General features: G+C 36.5%; 1 protein-coding gene across 3 annotated transcripts; it reads right to left on the reverse strand.

Moving 5' to 3' along the window:
- Window positions 1-317: 317 nt before the first annotated feature.
- Window positions 318-25,019, reverse strand: nectin4a (nectin cell adhesion molecule 4a). Of its 3 annotated transcripts, XM_039659565.2 has the most exons (12): window positions 24,898-25,019; window positions 21,656-21,971; window positions 15,909-16,121; window positions 13,826-13,993; window positions 10,701-10,979; window positions 7,554-7,671; window positions 6,103-6,254; window positions 3,820-3,979; window positions 3,652-3,727; window positions 3,176-3,232; window positions 2,830-3,012; window positions 318-1,632 (listed from the first exon to the last, which is right to left on the reverse strand). In XM_039659565.2, the coding sequence occupies exons 2-12, from the start codon at window positions 21,702-21,704 to the stop codon at window positions 1,204-1,206; spliced, it is 1,884 nt and encodes a 627-aa protein (XP_039515499.2). In that variant the 5' UTR covers window positions 21,705-21,971; window positions 24,898-25,019; the 3' UTR covers window positions 318-1,203. The 3 variants fall into 3 exon arrangements, with proteins under 3 accessions (XP_039515499.2, XP_039515500.2, XP_039515498.2); XM_039659566.2 differs by lacking the exon at window positions 24,898-25,019 and having other exon boundaries at window positions 15,909-16,118; window positions 21,656-22,732; XM_039659564.2 differs by lacking the exon at window positions 24,898-25,019 and having other exon boundaries at window positions 21,656-22,728.
- Between the last annotated feature and the right edge of the window lie 84 nt (window positions 25,020-25,103).

The raw sequence follows: 25,103 nt of genomic DNA on the forward strand, positions 1-25,103 counted from the left end.
ACACTTTTGGCCATTTTTTTTAAAGGGGAGGAGCTGTTTAATATGACTTGCTCTGTCTTCATGTAACTAACATACTAAATTAATATATAAGGGTCCATTCTTTCTTTCTATTTTTTTTTTAATGGTGGTGGCTAATCTCAAAGTATTCCCTGTTTTATTGCAATGTTTTGGTGGAAATATTGGTTATTATGGTACATTTTTCCAGATTAATCACCACACAGATTGTGCTGTTCAGGTGTAGGCTGAAAAGTACCCAACAATGATGTCCTGATTCAACATTTTGCTTTCTGAAATTAATCTAACAAGGATACATGCAGTATAATTCGGGTTGATTTAATAACCAGTCATTAACGCCAACCTCATACAATGTAGTGAACTCAATACACCAAAGTTACTTACCATCAAGACCCATTTATGGCTTTACATTTTGTTAGATAGAAAAGGTCACAGGAATTCCTCAGGAGCTTGCGGTAACACTTGCTGCTTATTAAAACTAATAGTACATAATGAAGTATAAATGTTGTAAACAAAGACAGTGTCACTCCTGCAAATATAGTGACATTTTGTCACACGCAGGAGTCATTCTTATAATATGGTAATGCAGTACTTCATAATACTATTCATGCACTGGGCAGTGTCCAGTCAAAATACACAATAGACGCATTAAAAAAAAATATTTCAAAAACACCATTTGATATCTTTTGGATTACAGACATTACAGTCAAAAAGTCACAGTGAAGGATGACCAGAACACAGTTCATGTAGTATTTTCTCCCTCAACAGTAATTCAAGTGAAGCCTCATGTTGCAATAAAAAAAAAAAAAAAGATCGTAATTCCACTCCCTGGTCACACAGTGAAGCTCAACTCCGGTGGTCTCCAGTTAATCTGTACCTGAAACACACGCTGTGCCCCATAATGCTCAGTCGTCCCAGTTCCAAAAACACACCGGATTATGCAACTATGAGGAACTATGCGAGTAATGCTGGTTTTGTTTTTCAGGTTTGAGTTTGGTTAGATGATGATGGCCTGATAGTTCTGTCCATGTTTTTGCCACCTTGGGAATGTACTCATATACAAGTTCATATAATACATCCATTTTTATGGGTTAGTCATTGTCAAGACAGCCCTTGGAAAAGTGAATTTACAGAATAGCACTGTAAATGGCGATAAATTCTAACGCAAGACGCTTCCAAACAAACACTTTAAACGATCTGAGCTTTGTGGATAGTTGGGCTATGCGGTGAGAGGAAAAGCGTTGTTTTGGCCGGGAGCAGGATGTTATTGGGTTTCGACTTGGGCCGTAGTGTGCCATTAGTGCGCTCAAAATGGTTGGATAGCGCCTCGGATATCTGTGAACTCGCCGTCTCGCTGCTGCCGTTTTCAAAAGCGTCATGATCCATTAAACCTCTGTGCACTCCTGAATCCGCAGGGCTAACAGAATCTTCTTCCTCTTCGTCTGTAAGAGTCGGGTAGGTGGTTACCATAGGTGAGTGATGCCCCCTGCTGCTTCCTCCTGACCGCGGCCTCCCCTCCGCGGGGAGAATGGCACTGCCGTTTCGAGATCGCACCAGTTCAACGGCCTGGTCCGTTGAATATGAAGAGGGGTGGAGAGGAGGGAGAAGTTGGGTTTCCTGTATAGCAAAATTGCAAATAGTGATTAGGTGCAATTTTACATGCACATGTATTGGATAAAGCAGAACTGTGTAGTTCAAAAATACTAAAGCATTAAAGGAGTAGTTCACTTTTAAAAAAAAACTTTTTCTGATAATTTACTCCGAAATATCAGGAATATTCATGTCTTTCTTCAGTCGAAAAGAAATTATTTTTTTGATTAAAACATTCCAGCATTTTCTCCATATAATGGACTTCATTGGGAACCAAACGGTTCAAGGTCCAAAAGACAGTTTCAGTGCAAACTGCAAACTGTTCAAAGGGCTTTAAACGATTCCAGACGATGAATAAGGGTCTTATCTAGCGAAATGACCGCTCATTTAAAAAAAAGAAGCAAAGTTTAAGTTTTATAAGCTCAAATGCTCGCCTTGTGATGAGTGTTTGTGACTCTCCTGTTCGAACTCGTTCATCAAAATGAACAAATCTTTTCCTGAGTCAATTCGTTCATTTCCTTCGTTGAATGAACCAAATGACACGAAAAAATATTTGTTCATTTTGATGAACGAGTTCGAACAGGAGATTCACGAACGCGCATCAGAAAAGACCAAGGCGAGCATTTGAGCTTATAAAACTTAAACTTTGTTTTTTTTTAAATGAGTGATCGTTTCGCTTGATAAGACCCTTATTCATCGTATTGAATCGTTTAAAGCCCTTTGAAGCTGCACTGAAACTGTCTTTTGGACCTTGAACCGTTTGGTTCCCATTGAAGTCCATTATATGGAGAAAAATGCTGGAATGTTTTCATCAAAAACCTTAATTTCTTTTTGACTGAAGAAAGAAAGACATGGACATCTTGGGTGAGTAAATTATCAGCAAAAGTTTTTCCAAAAGTGAACTACTCCTTTAATACTGCTCCAACAAACACGAATTTTCCGCTGGGGTAAACTGCACTGAGCGGTTGAATGCGCTTACTTGATCCCCAAAATGCATTGCAGTGTAGTGCAGTCCTACTTAAGATAGTCAGGGTCTGCTTTAGATGTCTATCTGAAGTCTGACTATCTACTATATCTAATTCATACTCAAAGTCAATCTTTGTGAAACCGGCCCCTGGTCTGTGTTGCATGACATCCGGAGGTCTCTTCTGTTACGACGCCCGTTTCAAGTGAAACTACGGCTGCTACCGTCAACCACACAGATTCATGAAACGCATCTCATACCTGTGACATGTTACTGTCCTCGTCATAAGACTCCATCATCATCATTCGAGTGGATTCTCGGTCAGATCTCTCGATCAGTTTGTTTTGACCTCGTCTGGACGAGTTAAAAATTGCAGGGCGACCGAGTGAGTCCACCGTGCAACGTTCCAGCGTGGAACGACTATCCCTGGAGCGAGGACGATCCTGTAAAAGTAAACATTTAGGGGTTTTATGAGAGGAAAACTTGTGACGTCAATTAAGACTATTATTCTGCCTATATATATATATATATATATATATACACACACACACAACTGAGTGTGACTGGTAACTTGTGACATTTTAAAATATGAAAAGAGAGACGAACCAGAGAGGAGAAACTTGTGCGTATCGTTCCTTCGACTCTTAAAGGATGATTGTCCTCCTTTTAAAAGAAGACAGACAGCAAAATGAGAGGAAGGGTGATATAATATACATCCTTGTTTACATACATTTGCTCCAAAGGGTACTTAGATACATAAGCCAGATGTAAATTGAGCATTAAATCAGCTAATTAAAAAATAATTTCTGAAGGATCATGTGATACCGAAGACTAATAGAGTAATAATGCTGAAAATTTTAGCTTGCCTTCACAAAAATAAATTGCATGTTAAAATAAACTAAAATAGATAACAGCTGTTTTAATATCATTTAATATTTACTGTATTTTTATTAAATAAATGCACCCCTGGTGAGCATAGGCGATATAATCCCAAACCAAATGATCAATAAACATGTTTTTTTTAAAGTCAAACTTTTAACAATATAGACTGTTTCAAAAGTGTGTGTATATGGATTTATTACCGAGTATCTGTTGTCTGTGCTGCTCGAGTTCACTCTTCTAAACGAGGCTTGTCTTGACAGAGTGCTGATTTCCTCCCTAATGAAGAAAGTGAGACGGACAGATTGAAGTACATGAACTCTCAAGTAAACGTGTAAACTATTTTGTGTTCAGAAAGACAGACTTCTTACTTTTTTTCCTTCAGCTCTATGGCCAGTTGTTCATTTTTGCGTTTATAGTGGCGGTTTACAGAAATGATTATTACGACAAGAGTGAGAACAACCGCTGCAGCGACACCGGCAATAATGATCATCATCATGTAGTTCACTGATGTTTCCTTCAGAGGCAACTCTAAAAGATACATGCAAAAAAAAAAATAAAAAAATAAGGTATATTCAATTATATGGATTCACATGGAAAAAAAAGGTAACACGACACCCTCACAACCATGACATGACATACAGTATGTCTTGAATGTGAAGTAGGGTTTATGCATGTTTATGACTTTCATTAAGTGACTTTCATTTTGAATGCAAATATGACATTGTTTAAGATGTCTTGAAGACATTTCAAACAATGTCATATTTGCATTAAAAATGTCATAATTGAGAGAATGACACTTAATAACAGTTGTCATGGACATGCTTAAAGGAGTAGTTCACGTTTATAAAAAGGTTGAAAGGTTTTTGATGAAAACATTCCAGGATTTTTCTCCATATAATGGACTTCAATGGGAACCAAACGGTTAAAGGTCCAAAAGACAGTTTCAGTGCAAACTGCAAACTGTTCAAACGGCTTTAATCGATTCCCGATGATGAATAAGGGTCTTATCAAGCGAAACGTTCGCTCATTTAAAAAAAAAAATAACAAAGTTTAAGTTTTATAAGCTCAAATGGTCGCCTTGCTCTGTTCTGTGCGTTCGTGACTCTCCTGTTCAAACTCGTTCATCAAAATGAAATCTTTTCCCGAGTCAATTTGTTCATTTCGTTTGTTGAATGAATTAAATGACACGAAAAAAGATTTGTTCATTTTGATAAACGAGTTCGAACAGGAGAGTCAAGAACGCGCATCACAGAACAGAGCAAAGCGACCATTTGTTCTTAAAAAGCTTTTTTTTTTCTTTTTTTTTTTTAAAAAGAGCAATCGTTTCACTAGATAAGACCCTTATTCATCGTCTGGAATCGTTCAAAGCCCTTTGAACAGTTTGCACTGAAACTGTCTTTTGGACCTAACCCTAAGTGCCTTATATGGAGAAAAAACCTGGAATGTTTTCATCAAAAACCTTAATTTCTTTTCGACTGAAGAAAGAGAGACATGGACATCTTGGATGACATGGGGGTGAGTAAACTATCAGCAAAAGTTTTTTTAAAAGTGAACTACTCCTTTAAAACCTCCTTCATATTCATAACATATGTCATATCATGATTATGAAGGTGTCATATTAGTCTTATACACACCCCTTCAAGTAAACTGTTACCCCCCCCCCCCCCCAAAAAAAAAACCATACGGGTTGGGAATGTACGGAGGTGTATCTACTCTGTTTTTCTGAATTAATGAGTTAATTTTTCATGAGAAAAACATTTTTTTCTCTGTTTTTCTGAATTAATGAGTTAATTTTTCATGAGAAAAACAATTGCTCTGTTTTTCTGAATTAATGAGTTAATTTTTCATGAGAAAAACATTTTTTTCTCTGTTTTTCTGAATTAATGAGTTAATTTTTCATGAGAACATTTTTTTTGCTCTGTTTTTCTGAATTAACGAGTTAATTTTTCATGAGAATTTTTTTTTTTGCTCTGTTTTTCTGAATTAATGAGTTAATTTTTCATGAGAAAAAAAGTTTTTCTCTGTTTTTCTGAATTAATGAGTTAATTTTTCATGAGAAAATATTTTTTTCTCTGTTTTTCTGAATTAATGAGTTAATTTTTCGTGAGAAAAAAAGTTTTTGCTCTGTTTTTTCTGAATTAACTCGTTAATTCAGAAAAACAGAGCAAAAAAAAAATCCATGAAAAATTAACTCATTAATTCAGAAAAACAGAGCAAAATATTTTTTTTCTCATGAAAAATTAACTCATTAATTCAGAAAAACAGAGCAAAAAAAAATTCCATGAAAAATTAACTCGTTAATTCAGAAAAACAGAGCAAAAAAAAAAATCCATGAAAAATTAACTCATTAATTCAGAAAAACAGAGCAAAAACTTTTTTTCTCATGAAAAATTAACTCATTAATTCAGAAAAACAGAGCACATTTTTTTTTCTCATGAAAAATTAACTCGTTATTTCAGAAAAACAGAGTAGATTTTTTTTTCTTCAAGTGAATGCAATACGCCTCCGTAGGAATGACATAAGGCTGAGTAAATTACTATTGCTTTATTTGTATAGGTTACGAGACACGCAGTTGCATAATACTTTCACTAGGTGGCAGCACTGTGCATTTCACTTCAACATGAGTGAATGGTTTTCAGCAGGATACACACCTGCTATAATTATTGAAATCTCAGCTTTTCCAGATCCCACCAGATTGGTGGTGGTGCAGATGTAATCCCCTTGATCTGTCAGGAGAAGGGGCCTGGAAAAGCTCAGCGTGCCACCGTCCACCGTCACACCCTCTGGTAGAGCTTCACCTTTCCTGTGTACACAAAGAAATACAATTCAATCCCCAAATAAAAAGCAGGCATTGAAAACAACAGAAAGCTTTGGTCACCTACACATACAGTAAACGATTAATGCTTAATTATTTCATAAATCTCAACTTAAAATGTCCTTGTGGCTAATGGCACAGTGGATAAGACACATGCCTTTGGTGTGAGATACCCGGGTTCGAATCCACTGTGAGACACCAATGTGTCCCTGAGCAAGACACTTAGTTGCTCCAGAGGAGTGCGACCTCTGACATATATAGCAATTGTAAGTCGCTTTGGATAAAAGCGTCAGCTAAATGACTGCTAGTTGACAAGTAGTTGCAAAGTTATTTATATAATGTCTAATGCGGACCATCGAAATAAAGTGCACCCAATACTAATTAAGTCTTTCTAACTTTAACTATTTTTAAAATCTAAACAATGAAAATTCTTTCTGCATCAATTTCTTTTCAGTGTAGTTTGTCAAGCAGATGTTTGCATAGTTTTGATATGATACGAGAAGCGATTTCCCCACTTTTTAATAGTTCATAAGCCTTTATTTAGCCAATACAAATGGACACACTCAGGGTTTCTGTAGACAAAAAGAACATTGTCCACAATTTAAACCAGGAACTATACGCATGTTACAGTATGTTTTTATAGAGCACAGTGTGTTTTGCATGAGGACAGTAGTAATACTCATCCTATTCCTGTGACACACATACATGTAGGCAAATTTTCCCGACATCATCGTCACAAATTCACTCCCTCACCCCCGCTCTCTCCCTCCGTGTGAAAATGCACTCTTGTCTGTTTGCCGCACAAGTTGCAACACGACACCAGGCCACAGTTACTTCATTTACTTTGCATTCACACCGAACAGCCTGAGAACAGGTTTCCCCACTGAAGGCGGCGAAAACCAGAGAATGTTTGTCTCAGGAATTGCGTGATTACCTAAACGTCGGTGTCTACACCCCCTTAGTCACTCGTCCCGAAAAATGCCAAAAAATAGGTGTGTGGTTGTGACTAATTTTACCTCAGACTTGTTCACGAATGCAAAAACAACTGTTGTGTGTTTCAATGACCTCTCGGTGTCTGTATTACTTCCTAGCAACCTTCCTATCTGATCGACTAGATTACAGATTCGCTCGTGCATTTAGGCCATAACCTTCTCGTCCACACCTACAGATTACTCTGGCATGCTGATGGAGAAGCCAACCGAAACAGAATCAAACTGACAAGACAGGCTGTCAGGAAGACAAACAAACAGATTGATAGGTGAAAGACATGTAGACAGAAAGTCTTACCTCGTCCAGTTGAATCGGTGAGGTTTGGGATTTCCTTCGCCGTTGCACTGTAGCGTCGCACCTTGCATTTCAGCATGCCAGCTGTCCTCGTAGCCAGATATCAGTGCATTCGGAGGGTCTGTACGCACACATACACAAAAAAGGTCTCACAATTAGGTGTGTCTAATTCACTTTTCAGCCTCTTGTTTGAACTTGTGATGAACTTCCCGTTTGACCAATACGTTCACCTGATCCTTTCTGTTGTTGACACAGTAACTCTAATACTGGCATTATGAAACACGCATATGTTTGAATTATCGCAATTGTGTGCAATTAAATTAAAGGAATTGGTTCCAAACCCACATTTCTTTTTTTTTTTTCGTGGAACACAAAAGGAGAAACTTTGAAATGATGTCCTGGTTGTTGTTGTTGTTTTTCTCTCCATGTAATACAATTAAAGAATGAGGACCGCAGCTTTAAAGCTTATTATAAATGGTTTGCCCAAAATTCATGTGCCCTCATAAGCTTTAATTAAAACAACTTTCCCTCCCTCTTGCAGCGACGTCTCTTGTTTTCTCTGATGAGGGCAGAGCAACCTGTCACTCACATGAGATCCACCAATAGCAAACCACAACCATCCAAAATCAAGTCCCGCCTTAAGGTAAAACAATGCTGACTTTAAAGGGATAGTTCACTTTGAAATTAATTTTTGGCATGTTTTAGCTTACCTCAAGGGCATCCAAGATGTAGGTGCCTTTGTTTCCGCAGTAGTTTCAATTTTGATATTTTTAGGTCAAACCGTTCTTGTCTGTCAGTCATATAATGGAGGTCTATGGTCACCACCTCAAAGAGCATACACAGAGAAGTCCAAATTAAACATGATTTAATGATTCGGATATGTAAGTACACATTGATGGCCTAAGACACAAAACGAGCGGTTTGTATGAGAAAACGAACAGCAGAGATGATCACTTCCGGCTCTTTCTGGCGCTTGCGCAGACCGAAGCGCCCGACGTGGCTGTGGTTACAAGAGGTAAAAACGATATAAATACTGTTTGTTTTCTCACACAAACCGCTCGTTTCGTGTCTTAGGCCATCAATGTGTACTTACATATCCGAATCATTAAATCATGTTTAATTTGGACTTCTCTGTACATGCTCTTTGAGGTGGTGACCATAGACCTCCATTATGACTGACAGACAAGAACGGTTAGACCTAAAAATATCAAAATTGAAAATACTGCGGAAACAAAGACACCTACATCTTGGAAGGCCTTGAGGAAAGCTAAAACATAGCAAACATGTATTTTAAAGTGAACTATCTCTTTAACAAGAACGTAAAAAAACACCATTAAAATATCATAAAATAATGCACATATTATAAATAAGTCAAAAGAAAACTGTGAGTGAGGACCACACATGCAACCAGATCATTGAGTCAGAATCGTCTAGTTTGTGAATGAATCATTCAGATGAGCTGAATGTTCAGATTCAAACACCCCAACCCCCCCCCCCCCCACCCCACAAAAAAACAATCAGGATATTCTCAAGTATTTTCCTTTTGCGTTCCACAGAAGCAAGCATGTCAAATGGGTTTCTAAAGACATGATGGTGAGTAAATGATGAGTAGGTGAACTATTGCTACTAAGTTTTCCTAGTCACCCAAAGCAAAAATGTTTCAATGACTGTATCGGTAGTGATGAATCAGAGAATAACAATGTTGTCATAGTATCGATTAAGACAATAAACAGATGTCCACAGGTCAAAACACATATGAAGGAAATTACATCTGTAGACATAAAAAGGTAAAACAAAAGTTTCATCATATTTAAATTTCACAAGCGCAGTAAACAGGAAAGGAGTTTTAGGTTCACATTGTAAAATTCACAATCATTCTGAGTCACACACAGACAGCGATGTCATAAAGATTGATGTGTGAAACAATACATCAATCATTCTGCAGTAAGGACAACATTAAAGTTATTTTGAAGTAAATGTACTATACACAGCTTGTATGTATAACCTGGCAAGTGGTTTGCACTGGTAAGTATAGTGATTGGACATCAAAATATGTCTTAAGGAATGCCAAAATGAATAAACATTGAATAAACAGCAGCACTAATGAATATTATAAAAAAAAAAAAAATCAAATCAAGAACAATTCCAGTAATGTCAGTGTAATATTTATTAAAAATTAGGACATTATATTTTAAATAAAGTGATATAAATTGAGTTTTTTTAAATTAAATTGAGTCTATAATTCAAAGTGATATTAAAATATGATTAAATTATATGTATTTTGAAATTGTGTATAGCAGTAAATTTATTTGTAAAGTACTATTGAAAGTACACATGAAAGTATTAGTACTGAATTAATACAATTTATGCTTTATGTCGTGAGTTTGAACAGGATGATTTTCATTACCGTCCTATGAGACTATGATTTTTTTATTACAGTAACACAAATTCAAGAGTGCCACATAAATAGACTAAAATGTTTATGCAATGACATTTTTATGCATTTTTCTTTTGCATTTTTTTCTGGTTTGATTCAAGGATGCAATTGTGACCCAGGCCCAGGATCTTTATAAGATTCTCCCGTTATACAGTACAATCTCAGAAAAAAAAGGTACAAAAGCCGTCACTGGGGCTGCACCTTTTCAAAAGGTAAACTTTTGTCCATTTTAGGTGTTAATATGTACATTTTAGGTGCTAATAAGGAAATTTTTGGTGTTAATATGTACATTTTACGCGCCAATATGACCATTTCAGGAGCTTATATGTACATTTTAGGTGCTAATAAGTACATTTTAGGTGGTAATATGTACATTAGGTGCTAAGATATACATTTTAGGTGCTAATATGTACATTTCAGGAGCTAATGTCCATTTTAGGTCCTAATATGTACAATTTAAGTGTTAAAATGTGCATTTTAGGTGCTAATATGTCCATTTCATGAGCTATTATGTCCATTTTAGGTGGTAATATGTACATTTTAGGTGCTAATATGTACCACTAAGGTACCAATATGCAGCCTTTGGGTACAAAAGTGTACCTTTTGGAAAGGTACAGCCCCAGTGACAGCTTTTGTACCTTTTTTCCGAGTGTGTAGTTCCAGTATTTACACTAGTGAACATTTTCCGAACAATATAAGAGATTAAGACTTACAGTGCACTGTAAGTTTACTGGAGATCCTCTGGGGGCCTTTATGAGATGGATGCCAGACAAGACAGTCCAGCTTCTGTCCGTTCATGCTACGAAGAGGGTGGAGGGAAAACTGGATTGAGGACACCATACCATCCAAACTAAGGTTCTGGCTCTGACCCGGGAGTTCTGTGTCCCAGGAGAGGCCTGCCATTGGTTTAGCCATCGAGCGGCATGTAGCGGCCGGACGGAACGACTGGCCCTCAACCAGGACGAACTCCTTCAGGGAAGTGATGGGTTTAGCTGTGAAATAAAATGACAAATAAATAAGAGAGAGAGAGATGGACGGATGATAGATAGTTTCTTTGTGTTTTCATTCCAGTGTCTTTTGTTATATATTACAGCAGATATTTCACTAGTGTCTGATTTTTAAAAAGTATAAAATCTTCCCTGTTTGCTTTCCTGTTTCTAACTGTGTGCTTGAACACAATCATAAACAATACTTCTGAAGGAGAAAGCAGCATCTATTGTACGATCATATAATCGCAGCAACAATGACCACTTTCATGTTAATACCTCCATCATCACTTCCATTGACAAACACAATACTTGTGTGTTATTCTGAGAACAGTAACTGTATACATAAAAGCAGCACTAGCCTTGTGGTTAAAGGGTTGTCTAGGTATATGAAAGGGACGATGAATGAAATGACAAGAGTTATGTTAAGAAATCAAAGGTAAATCCTTCATCACTAACTCCTGCAGGGTTGCTGCATTTACATAAGACTCAAATCAATTCGGTCAAATCTAAGGGTACGTTTGCACTACAATAATATGCTTAAAACTGCGTACAGACGACACCATTGTAAAAACGATCCCCATTCACACAGATCCGCGAAAACGACTCAAATCTGTAGTCTGCTGCCAGGCCATTAGATGGCGATGAAACACTACAGAATTAACACGTTCATGACGTCATCGTTTTCACAGATTCGCGTTTTTGTTGTTAACACAGAGACTGTTTTCAAAAACTTGCACTTTGAAACTCGTTTTCAAAAGTTTGCGTTTTTGAAATTTTTACGTTTTTAGTTTAAAATGGTGTTTAGTCGAAAACTCGTTTTAGTTGAAAACGTGAATTCCGAAAAAAACAATGACGTCATGCACATGCGTATTACGTGTTCAGTCTATAGTGTTTCATGCCCATCAAATGGCCTGGCAGCAGGATACAGTTTTTTTAGTCGTTTTCGCGGATCCGCATGAATGGGGATCGTTTTGACAATGGTGCCGTCTATACACGGAAAACTCGAAGGAAAAACTCAGTTTTAAGCATGTCGTTCGTGTATAAATTGGGCAGTTCTTAAAGGGGTGATGAACTGAGAAATCAAATTTGATCTTTTGACATCTAAGAGGTCGTCATATTATAAGAATATCCTGTAAGTTTCAGAACTGAAAACGTCCTTGTTAGTCCAATAAAAGCTTTTATTGACACCAGGCTCAGCAAACGACTCGTTTTTCAAAGTGGGGAACTATGACGTCAAAGAGGATAAAACACCACCCCCGCAGAAGAAGATCAACGCCTACTTCAACATGGCCGGTTTAGCCCCGCCCACCGATTTGCGCATTACACGCATAGCTAAATAACATAGATGCCTACCTCGTGATGACAAACCAGATCGAACGACCGAGCAATACAAAATATTGTGCAGTGCCTGGTTGTGGAAGAAGACAGTCGCTGCATAAGCGAGTGAGTTAAAACTCATTATAATATGCAAAACTTTTATCCAATCACAGCAGTGGGCGTTAACTTCCAAGTCTTCAATGCGAGACGCCCATATAAACATAGCGTTTTTGATCTAGGCTCAAAACTAGGGTAGAAAATAGCCTTATTCATTTTGATGTTTTTTAATGTAAAACCCAAGTGAACGTCATAAGTTGACCTCAAACAACAAAATAAAAAAAAATTAAAAGCCAGTTCATGACCCCTTTAACCGGAATGATACAATGTGGACCGGAGTGAATGTCTGAAATCAAAAGTCGTTACTTAGTTATGTATCATTTAATTATGTTTCCCTTGAAAAAGTAATTTAAGGAATTGCTCTTAATTTTTCTGTTATTTAATTACAGTTATTTCTGATGGGATTGCATTAAATACTGTAAGTCACCGCTGTCATCATCAAAATATTTTGTTAATCCTGGAACAACATTCCTGTCCGAAAATGTCGTCCTAACCCTATCCCTACCCCTAAACCCAACCCTTCCCATAAGTTATTCCTAAAATCAGAGGGAAATGATGGTGAATAACACTGAAGCACCTAACCCTGCTTGTAAGCCTAAACTTGACCTAAACAGTAAACCTCAAATCTGATTGGTTGATTTGTTCCAGGATCAGCAAAGATGTTGATCCAGACAATATAAAACAATCAACATTTTTAACACCTAATGTTAAATATACATTTTTAATGTAACCTTCGTTTAAATACTTTGGTCAGTTGCATAATTTATGCAACTTTATATTATTTATTTGAAAGAATTAAAAGAGCAGTTTTATGTCTATCCTTGTGTTAGACATCTTGTTAAAGTCCCCCTGTGGTGACAGTCAAGCTTATAATGTCGTTTATACGTATGTCTATGTGGTGTTTTTAATATGCTTTAAGTCGACACCAGAGTATTTTCTCTTTAAAACTGCAGTGAACCAAAGACAGTCTCAAAAACGCAGTTTGAAATCGCTGGTGTTTCTGACGTCACAAACTACCTTTAACCAATCATGTCAACGTGTGATCGTCAAATAGTGAATCTCTGAGCTGGTGTGAGTGCGTGGAGGCGGGGCTAATTATCATATTCATAGAACCACGTATACTAAATGAGGCAAGGGTGTAGTTACATTCAAGCTATTTTAAGTCAGGAATTATTTCAAGGAAAAAAAACTTTTAAATATGTAATTTTGGTATTCAAAGGTGAGTTTTCGGATACAATTATTGACTACAGGGGGACTTTTAGTAATGCAATACTTTTTAGACAGATTAATTAGTAAATGAATCCAATTGCACTTTTGAAGATGTAATTAGTAGCTAGTAATTAATTACATTTAGTTTTGCATGCCACAAGTTTGTTGTTTTTTGTTTGCCCATAGCACTGGTTAAATGTACTTACTCCACACTGTGAGGAAAATCACAGTCTCAAAGTTTCCAGAGGGGAAGGTGGCGACTTTGCAGGTGTATTTGCCCTCGTCCGCAGAACTCGTGCGCATAATAATCAGAGCAGAGTCTGCTATTGGGTTGTTGGTCTCGAATCGCACACGCCCTGAATATGCAGGGCTTTCTGTGAGAGAGAAACAGAAAGAGAATTAAAAGTGTTTGTCACATCCACCATATGACAGTAAGATTTGGCTTTGCGACCGCTTTAATACACACATCAAAGAATGAGGCACAAAAAATTAAAGAATCAATATTCTGCTCTGTTAGCTCCTGTATTATAATTTTTTGTAAAATGCATGTTTCTTTACAAAAGTGAATTGTAAGTCACTTTGAATCATTAAGGAAATGTTTTTTTTTCCCCCAATGTAAATGAATGCAAGATGAGTACAGAAATGAAAGTAAGTACTGAATCATACAGTACAGGTATAGTTACATTGCTAAATTCAAGGAAGAGCAGAGCTGGTACAAATTCTGAGCTAAAACCGTAATGCTATTTAGCTAAGTCCGTTCTTGAAATGACTCTGAGCTCCCTATAGAGAAGATAGTTATAGCCACATTTGGCATAAAAAATGGTTCCCCAAAGAACCTTTCAGTAAGAAAGCATTTTTTCTTATTTTTGAGAACATTTTATAAACTAAAGCCTTTTTTCTAGTATAAAAATCATTTGTGCAATGAAAAGATTCCTTGGACGTTAAAGTTTCTTCACGGAAACGCTAATGCCAATGAAGAATCTTTATCTTTAAGAGAGATATATTACTTGAACCCATGTTCACTTTTAAACATATTGTCACATATTTTGAAACATGTAGCATAACCTATGAACACCCTGATGCACCATTTTAATTTTAATCAAACAATTTATAAAAAAAAAAAAGCTTTCTTTGGTACGGAAGCGTAATGCATTCACTTTTTCTGAATTAACAAGTTAATTACCTCAGAATTATGAGGTAATTTTTCATGCAAAAAAAGTTTTTGCTCTGTTTTTCTGAATTTCTGAGTTTTTGAGATTGAGAGAAGTCATTACTTCAGTAAAACAGAGAAAAATTATCTTGTAATTCTGAGATAATTAACTCGTTCAGAAAAACAGAGCAAAAACTTTTTTCCATGAAAAATGATCTCGTAATTCTGAGATAATTAAAGGGTTAGTTCACCCAAAAATGAAAATTCTGTCAGTATTTACTCACCCTCATCAAGAATGTTTTAATCAAACAGATCTCATTCCCCATTGACTAGTATGTATTTTTTCCTACAATGGTAGTCAATGGGGAATGAGATCTGTTTGATTAAAACATTCTTCCAAATATCTTCCTTTGTGTTCAGCAGAACAAATAAACACATAGAGGTTTGGAACAACTTGAGGGTGAGTAAATACTAGGGTTGGGTATCGTTTGAATTTGAACGATTCTGATTCCGATTCCGGTTCCTTGTTTCGATTCCGGTTCCTAACGATTCTCGATTCCGATTCTTCTAAGAGGCAGGGTCAAAAAAGTTTAGCTAACATTGCTAACCAACGGCCTTTCTGAAGGAAATACTCCTTCTGTAAAAATACTCCTTTTGTCACAAATTTTGCATTTTGCAGAGATTTCGTTATTTTTAGAAAAGTGAAGCCACACTTTGGATCGCTGACGTAAGCTACTCATGTTCGACTCGCGTGGTTATGCCAACACTTCCGGTAGACGCTTCTTCGTTGGTGTTGTTCAGCGGTTTCTTCTTCCGCTCGGCGGACTGTGAATATCGAAACTAGGAATCGAAATTTTAACTTTTGAACGATTCCGGGAAAAACGAAAAGTTAGTCTCGGTTCCAATCGATACTCGATTCTCGATACCCAACCCTAGTAAATACTGACAGAATTTTCATTTTTGGGTGAACTAACCCTTTAAAACAGAGTAGATTTTTTTTTCTTCAAGTGGATGCAATATGTTTCCGTACTTAATGATATTAGTAAAAGCAAAGGGTCAATTATTTGTTACCAAAAAAGTCTAACAATTTAAGTTTTGATATCTGCGATGTAAAAGACAAAAAAAGGAGTTTGTCCTACCTATCTGTCCTTCGTTGAAATTAACAGTGATAATCTGTTCCTCAGCTCCATTTGAGTTGTGTCGAATCCACGACACCTGCACCACCTGAGTCTCACTGGCCGACACATTGAATCGACAGGGTAAACGTGTTTCCTCCTCTCCCAAAGAGTGCAGATCCCATGGGCTCGTAGGGGGCTCAAGAAACGGTTCTTGCTCTCCACTTACACAGGCTGCTGAAAGAGAGGAAGATAGAGTAGCGGCATTAACACAATTCTGCAGCAAAAAGAAACAGCAAAAGAAACAAATTCAACTGGATGAGCCATGCTCGAAGGTGTTTGATAAACATATAATTATACTTTGATTAGATAGTGCATCATTTGAATTATGTTTAACCATAAACAGTGCAAGATTTGGTGGAAGAGCAGTGATTATATTTTATATATATATATATATATATATATATATATATATATATATATATATATATATATATATTTAATATTATGTGATACACACACACAGGCCGCTTTCTTAGGTAGGCCTACACCTGACCAACTTTCGGTTTCGGATTCAGCCTAGGTCAAGACGATCTGCTGAAGTTGAAACTGAGCATCAGAATGGGGAAGAAAGATGATTTAAGTGACTTTGAACATGGCATGAGTGCCAGACGGGCTGGTCTGAGTATTTCAGAAACTGCTGATCTTCACACACAACCATCTCTGGGGTTAACAGGGAATGGCATGACGAGACTACAGAAAGAGTCTACATGGTGAGCAGCAGTTCTGTGGGGGAATATGCCTTGTTGATGTCAGAGGTCAGAGAGGAGAATGACCAGACTGGTTCAACAGTAACTCAAATAATCACTTGTTACAACCGAGGTCTCAGAAAAACATCTCTGAATGCACAACACGTCCAACCTTGAAGCAGAAGACACACACTCCCGTCAGCTGAGAACAGAAACTGACACCGTGTCCTAACTACACGCGACGCGACGCCGCGACACGCGTAATCTTTTCTGTCCTACCCAGAAGCGACGGCGACACGCAAAGTTTCTAATTTAGAAACGCTTCCTATTTCTGCGACGTCGCGGCTGACAGAATGAAGAAATTACACTGGTTATGAGTAGCCTACACATTATTTAATTTTAGGTAAAATAGGTCACTGTGCCACAAGCGATAATAGATAATTTACCTCAGATTTTGAAAGCATATAATATAGCGTTCAAAGTGAATTCTATGCAAACATACAACTGTAGGCTACTTCATAACAAAATTAGTCAATGAGTAGGCCTATATTTTGTTAATTTTTTGATTTTTAATAATGTTATTTCTTTATTTGATCATGTCCTTACCCGTTTTCAATGCGAGGCTGAATGGCTTTGGATTTTGATTGACGTGTGGCGTCTCACAGTCGCGTCGCGTAGCGTGTGGATAGACACACTTGCTGTCGCTGGAATATTATCGCGTCGCGTGTAGTTAGGACGAGGCTACACTTCACACGGGCTCTCTAAAACTGGACCACTAAAATTGGAAAAGCGGTGCCTGGTCGGATGAGTCTGGATTTCTGCTGTGACATTGAGATAACAGAATTTGGCATAACTTACACAGGACGAAAGCATCGATCATCCTGCCTTGTATCAATGCTTCAGGCTGGTAATGGTGTGAGGGACATTTTCTTGACACTCTTTTGGCGACCTTAGTGCCAGAGCATCACAAACACCACAGCCTACCTGAGTATTATAGCAGATCATGTCCATCCATAGGCTATATGACCACAGTTTACACAACTTCTGATGCCTAATTCCTGCAGATCAAACTGGTTGACTTCACTAAACTCAAATGACCTTCACATTCACCTGATCTCAATCCAATAGAGCAGCTTTGGGATGTGGTGATACAGGAGATTCACATCACGAATGTAGAAACTGCAGAAACTGCATGATGCTATCATGTCAATATAGACCAAAATCTCAGAGGAATGTTTCCAGCACCTTGTTAAACCTGTACCATGAAGGAATAAGGCAATTCTGAAGGCAAATTTGGGTCCAACCTGCTACTAACAAGGTGTAGGCTACCTAACAAAAGTAGCCAGTAGACATAGCCTATATATATATACTTCATACTATTCGATTTTTGAAGTTCCTCCCCCTGGCAGTTTTGTTGACAATCCCGATTTAAAACTATCTATTTAAATGACTTATTATGACATTGCATGTTGTATGAAAGAAGAAAAATTCACAAAAGTAAGTTCCTTGTAACACTCATAGCTGTGACATCACATCCTGGGTTTTAAAGGTCTAGACCAAAAAACAATACGCCATTTATCATACAGCTTAATGCGGTTCAAGTAAGGCTTTAAAAAGAACAGAAATAACACCTCTAATAGAGATATACCTGCATGAGCCATACCAGCAGTAAAAGGAAAGTTGGGCCACATTGGCTGAGGTCATCGGTTACCTTCAACACGGTGGTAACATGAACCTTTCGTCTTTTAACACTCTATTGAACTGGCACAGACAACGGAGAGGAGAAGCAGACATGATGGGAATCGATATGGATAGCAAAAATAAGAGAAAGGAAGAGGGGTGAGAGACAGACAGATGTCTGGTGGAGTGTGGACCATGGGTAGATATGCTGTTCAACTTGTTATATGTCTCAGGGCTAATTAATTTTGGGTGGCAAACAAGCACAAGCAAACACTCAACACATATCCAAAGAACATGAGTGAATATAAGCTGGACTACTTTCAATACATGCTGATTTTACTTTTAAATACAAAAGCCAGTGCTGTCACATTGATCAGTCTCATCTTACATAAATGTTTGTTATATAATATAGCTGTGTGTGTGTATGTAAATGTGGATAATAGATATACACACATATACGCATACATAAATATGTGTAGATATACACACACACGCACACACATACACAATATAAACACAAATGCGATTAATCGATTTGACAGCACTGATATTTTAATAAAATAATATACTGAAATAAAAATGAATATATACGTATTAATATTGAATAAATAGTTTAGATAATGATGTCTATTGTCTAAATTAGATTAGACATCTAAACAATGTCTAAACTATTATTAATTGTTTATACAATGCCGACATCATGTTGATTGGGCTTATTTATGAATAATACATTGTTTATTGTAATTTGCAGTCCGATATGTACTCAGGGTTGAAATAAAAAAGGTCTATTAACTCCACACTTAATAGCTTCTCAATTCAGGGCCGAGATTGGACTGTAATCCCTATAACTCTTCAGTTTCTGAGTCACTTAACTTTGTGTTGTAGCCCAGATCCTTGACCATGAGGCCACAACAGTCATTTGACTATAGTTTGCAAAGACTAGATGATTACATCAATGAACAACATAATGACAAAAGCCTCCCAGACATATGATATCCTCTGTCACTGCATGTGTCACACAACATGACATGTTTCGGAGTCAGCATCCTTATAGTGGGTGTTATTTGTTGCCTAATGCTAGCCTTAAATCAGACCTAATTCATTTGACTGATGTTTTGATAACACTTTAGATTAGGGAACACATAGGAGTTTTCCCTCAATAAACTCCCACTGCTTATTAATAGTTGGGAAGTTAAGTTTAGGAATGGCATAAGGGATGTCGAATATGGTCATCCAGAATAAGGCATTATATGTACTAATAAACAGCCATAAGCAACTAGAATCATAATGTGAATATGAATGTGTTCCCAAATCTCGAGTATTGCTGATTTTTCTACTAACATTAACACTTTATTAATCTGTAATCAGTTCTTAAATATTAGGTCAACTGATATATTATATACATACAGCCAATTATTCTCTAGCAATCATCTAGATGACAAAATAATGTAGCATGCTTTATGTATAAAAGCATTAACAACGAAGGATATAATGATAATTTAGCCATTGTGTCCAAAAAGCAGAAATAATGTCAGAATGACCAAAATTATCATAAAATCGGTCATATAGGACTGTTTGTCAAGAGAAACAGATTATTAAGTGCCTTACAATAATTTTAAAAAAATCTGATTCTGAATGTCAGAAAATAATGGCTAATGGATCATAAAAAACATTATTAATCTCAAATGTCAAAATGATTAGTTGAATGGAATGTTTTCAACACTGGAAAAATATTGTTGGTTTAACTTAAAAAATTAAGTAACCTTGTTGCCTTAAATTTTTAGGATGATTGAAATGTAAAAATTGAGTTAATACAATGAAGGATAATGATTTAATCATCAGAAACTCAAAATATTATGTTATCTGAACCACATTAATTATTTAAGATGATTTGACAAAAGAAAAAATTATGTGATTACAAATCATGAACATATTTTTTTTTACAGTGAAGGTCCTAACCATAAACTCTTAAAGGGATAGTTCACTTTGAAATTAATTTTTGATATGTTTTATCTTACCTCAAGTGCATCCAAGATGTAGGTGTCTTTGTTTCAGCACTATTTTCAATTTTGATATTTTTAAGTCAAACCATTCATGTCTATCAGTCATATAATGGAGGTTTATGGTCACCACCTCAAAGAGCATGCACAGAGAAGTCCAAATTAAACATGATTCAATGACTCATAAATGTAAATACACATTGATGGCCTAAGACACAAAACGAGTGGTTTGTGTGAGAAAATGAACAGTTTTTATATAGATTTTACCTCTTGTAACCACAGCCACGTCCAAGTAATCTGAGGGCGTGGGCGCTTTGTGGATGTGGTTACAAAAGGTAAAAACTATATAATTTTTTTTTTTAGTTAATTTTCTCACTTAAACCTCTCGTTTAGTGTCTTGGGCCATCAATTTGTACTTACATTTATGAGTCATTGAATCATATTTATTTAGGACTTCTCTGTGCATGCTCTTTGAGGTGGTGACCATAGACCTCCATTATATGACTGACAGACACCAACGGTTTGTCCTAAAAATATCAAAACTGAAAATACTGTGGAAGCAAAGACACCATCTTGGATGGCCTTGAGGTAAGCTAAAACATACCAACAATTAATTTCAAAGTGAACTATCCCTTTAACATCAGAGTGCAATAACTCATGACTGAAATGTTGCTCAAGGCCCAGCAAAGGATGGTGATGCAGGGAACTGTCTTAAACCATGTTGCACAGACGCTAGGAGGATCTGCCCAAACTGTCGCTATAGTGAGCATTGCAAACGAACTTGTCCTTCCTTTCAGAAATAGGGCGAGTGCTTGTGAGTGCACGCGGGCGTCAGTTTAATGTCAGGAATTTGTCGCGTCGCATTACTTGAATGGGTTCTCTTTGCTTTTGTCCCGTCGCGCCGCCCGCGTCTGGTATAGACACGGTGTTAATGTATTAATCAGCTTTGCTTAGACCAATTGACCCTGAATTAACACACATAGCTGTATGAACAGCTCATACACACCGGGAAAATAAGTGAAAAAATGTAATTTACGTTGACAACACCCTTAGATTCATCACACCCTTATTCTCACAACATGATCAGCCCAGAAAACACTCCTTAAGACTCTGCGTAGCCTTCAACACACAGTGCGCGCGCGCGTGAGCAGGGAGCGCCTGTCTGTCACACTGAATCACACTCAGTTTGTCACAAGAACCAGTTCTTCCTGTAATATTAGACAACCGTAACGTGTTGTGAAGTTCTTTCCCAATAAGTTTAACTCCAAATCCTACAACAAGTTTTTAAACATTTACAGTTGCACCCGCAATGTAGCCCTATATGAAATATGAAATGGCTCACCTGAGTTCCAGAAGATCATCGCAGCAAGAATATATGAAACTGTCTTCATATCGTCCTCCAGTTCAGACTTTCACCTTGAGCCCAAGTTATCAGTTTGGCGATCTCAATGTGATGGTCATTATTAAAAGATCAGAACAGTGTCCCTGTCAAGGGGGTAGTTGTATTCCCAATCAATCCAATCGATCATAGATGTTGGAGAAGAGGAAAGGAGACTCCCATATATAATGAAGATCACGTTGTGGAGATCCAGTGCAGAAAAACAAAATCACTCTGTGTTTAGCATCTGAGATATATCGACTTATTCATTTGAAGTAGCCTACAAAAAAAAAGAAAGAAAGAAAGAGGAAACGATATCAATTAATAAAATGTTTATGGATTATATCCATAAAAGTGAACATTTCTCCATGCGTAAATCCTCAAGTGAGCGAACAAAAGTTTTTACTCCAGTTTAAGGTGTTTTCGATTTTAAGATCTACGACATGTTAGGAGGGAAAACAAAGTATTTCCATTGTTGTTGTGCCGAGAAATAGCTGTGAGAGAGCAGATCTCTCAGGAAAGGCACCTGTTGGAGAAGACAGTTCTGTATTGCGCAGTCGCGCACATGTTCTTACGCGCAACTCAACTTTCCAGTTTTTAATCCGGGTGTTTCTTCCCAATCGGATGATTCAATCAAGCTGGTTTAATATTGTCTAATTGCTTAATCGCTTGGGATCTTTAATTGCCGAGCTCACGTGGTTATCTGGAGATTATTGCCCCTAATGTTTTGTGAAAAACCGTTTAGTCTGGGACACCATATTACGCCATTGATATTACGCCCAAAAAATCTAGCCTAAATAAATATTGATCCTTTTGAAAACTGTCTTATACAAGATCTATAGATATAACTTAGGGTGTTTTTTTTTCCCTTAAAGTGAATGTTCCTAATGTAATTTCATTGGTTCAGCAGCAAGACATTGTTCTAAAACGTTTACCCCTGATTTTACAGGCAAGGTAAAATTTTAGTCCAGGCTTAATCCTGGACTAAAATGCATGTTTGAGCTCTTTAAATGAGTAGTTCACTTTAAAAAACTTTTGCTGATAATTTACTCACCCCCATGTCATCCAAGATGTCCACGTTTTTCTTTCTTCATTCGAAAAGAAATTAAGGTTTTTGATGAAAACATTCCAGAATTTTCTCCATATAATGGACTTCAATGGGAACCAAACGGTTCAAGGTCCAAATGAGAGTTTCAATGCAGCTTCAAAGGGCTTTAAACGACACCAGACGATGATGAATAAGGGTCTTATCTAGCGAAACGATCGGTCATTTAAAAAATAAATAAAAAGAGTTTAAGTTTTATAAGCACAAATGCTCGCCTTGCTCTGTTCTGTGATGCGCGTTTGTGACTCTGCTTTTCAAACTCGTTCATCAAAATGAACAAATCTTTTCGAGTCATGATTCGAAGGGACCGATAAGACAGTTTTTCCGTTTGGTTCCCATTGAAGTCCATTATATGGAGAAAATCCAGGAATGTTTTCATCAAAAACCTTAATTTCTTTTCGACTTAAGAAAGAAAGACGTGGACATCTTGGATGACATGGGGGTGAGTAAATTATCAGCAAAAGTTTTTTTTTTAAAGTGAACTAATTCTTTAACTGAAAGCAACTTGCACAGATATTTCTGAAAATATGTCAGTGCCATTGTTTTGTCTCAAGACGCACACCAGTAATGTTGTTTTTTCATTACAATTAACTAAGGCCTAATCCTGGTTTAATCTAAGCCTTGTCTGTGAAACCAGACCGTTTCCTAGCAATAAGCTTTTAGGAATCAAACCATGTGGGATGAGCTACTATACAGCATATATGATTAACTTTTGACATAATTTGAATGTGTCCTGAATGGCAACATGGTTATTTATCTTGGATCTAACCTGAACTGCCATGTAATGTATCTAGTTGCATTCCTGTCTTGATGGAAAGCAAGCACCAAAACTGTAAACCTGTTCTCCCTCCTGAAAACAGTTAAAGCCCCGGGCACTTCTGCTGTCTTTAACGGAGTAGCGTTCCAAACCAGGGTTCGAGTCGAAAAAGAGTTATTTACCATAAAGAAAGCTTTCATAAAGACAACACACTGTGATTATCATCTCAGTCCATGATTGTATAAGATTGAGTGACCTAAATGTCCACAAATTTTCATTGATGCGGCCTCTTTAATTTAATTTTAATTAATTAAAAGTTTAACACATTAATACTACTATTAAGTGTTTTGCTATCTGTAATGCTGTGTCAATATTGTGAAACAGTTATTTAATGGAGAAATAGAAAATATCAGAAAAAAATATTTAATTAAAGAAATCAAGATTTATTGTGAAAAGAATTAGAGATAAAACTGAACTGAATCAAGAACTGCAAGAGTTTTTTTTTTTAAATCTTATATTGATTATATATGTCTGTGTATAATATATATATATATATATATATATAAGATATTTATTAGATAAGTGATGAAACCAAGTGTATGTGTATAGTGACATCTAGGGGACAATTTGAGTAGTTTTCAAAAGCATGAAGCATGTTACACACTTATGTATTAGATTGATTCACAATAATCAATATTTTAACATTTAACTCTACATTAATGCCCTCTACGTTTTGGTCTATTACTATAGTGTTAGAAGTAGGGCTGTCAAACGATTAATCGCATCCAAAATAAAAGTTTGTATTTACATAATATATGCGGGTGCACTGTGTATAATGATTTTGTGTGTGTGTGTGTGTGTATATATATATATATATATATATATATATACACACATGCATGTAAATTTAAGAAAAAAAATTATTTATATATAAAATATTGATTTATATATAAAATAAATTATATATAAATCTATATACAGTATATATATATATGAAAATATTTCTTAAATATATACAAGTATGTGTGTGTATTATATATATAAAATAATTAGAGTGCACCCACATATATTATGTAAACACAAACTTTTATTTTGGATGAGATCAATCGCGATTAATCGTTTGACAGCCCTACAATAGATCAAACATAGTATGTGTGTAGACCATCACTACATTCATATGTGTTACATTTCAAATTTTCCTCAACAAGAACATCCAAACACATGTGAGATTTCATTAAACTTAAACTGAACAAAACTGGCAAAAAGAGACTGAATATCAAGTTTCGCCCAACCTGTTATTTCCCTCTCACTGGAATATGATAGGTTTAACAGAGTTTTGTGTACCTCCCTTTTGCTGTCTGATTGGTCTCTTTTCTGGGATCGGGAGTCTTGCCGTGTCCGAGCTTGTTCTCTTGGCCCACAAATCCCACTGTGGCAGAACATCAAAAACGGCTAATACGCAAACTCTGTTTCTCAGATAATCAAAACACATTATTTAGTCATTTATCCTTTTCATTATAGGAATGCAATTTAGGATGACATAGCAAATC

This window comes from Pimephales promelas, chromosome 1 (assembly GCF_988280905.1).
Source record: "Pimephales promelas chromosome 1, fPimPro1.hap1.1, whole genome shotgun sequence".
In the NCBI taxonomy this organism is placed as follows: Eukaryota; Metazoa; Chordata; class Actinopteri; order Cypriniformes; family Leuciscidae; genus Pimephales; species Pimephales promelas.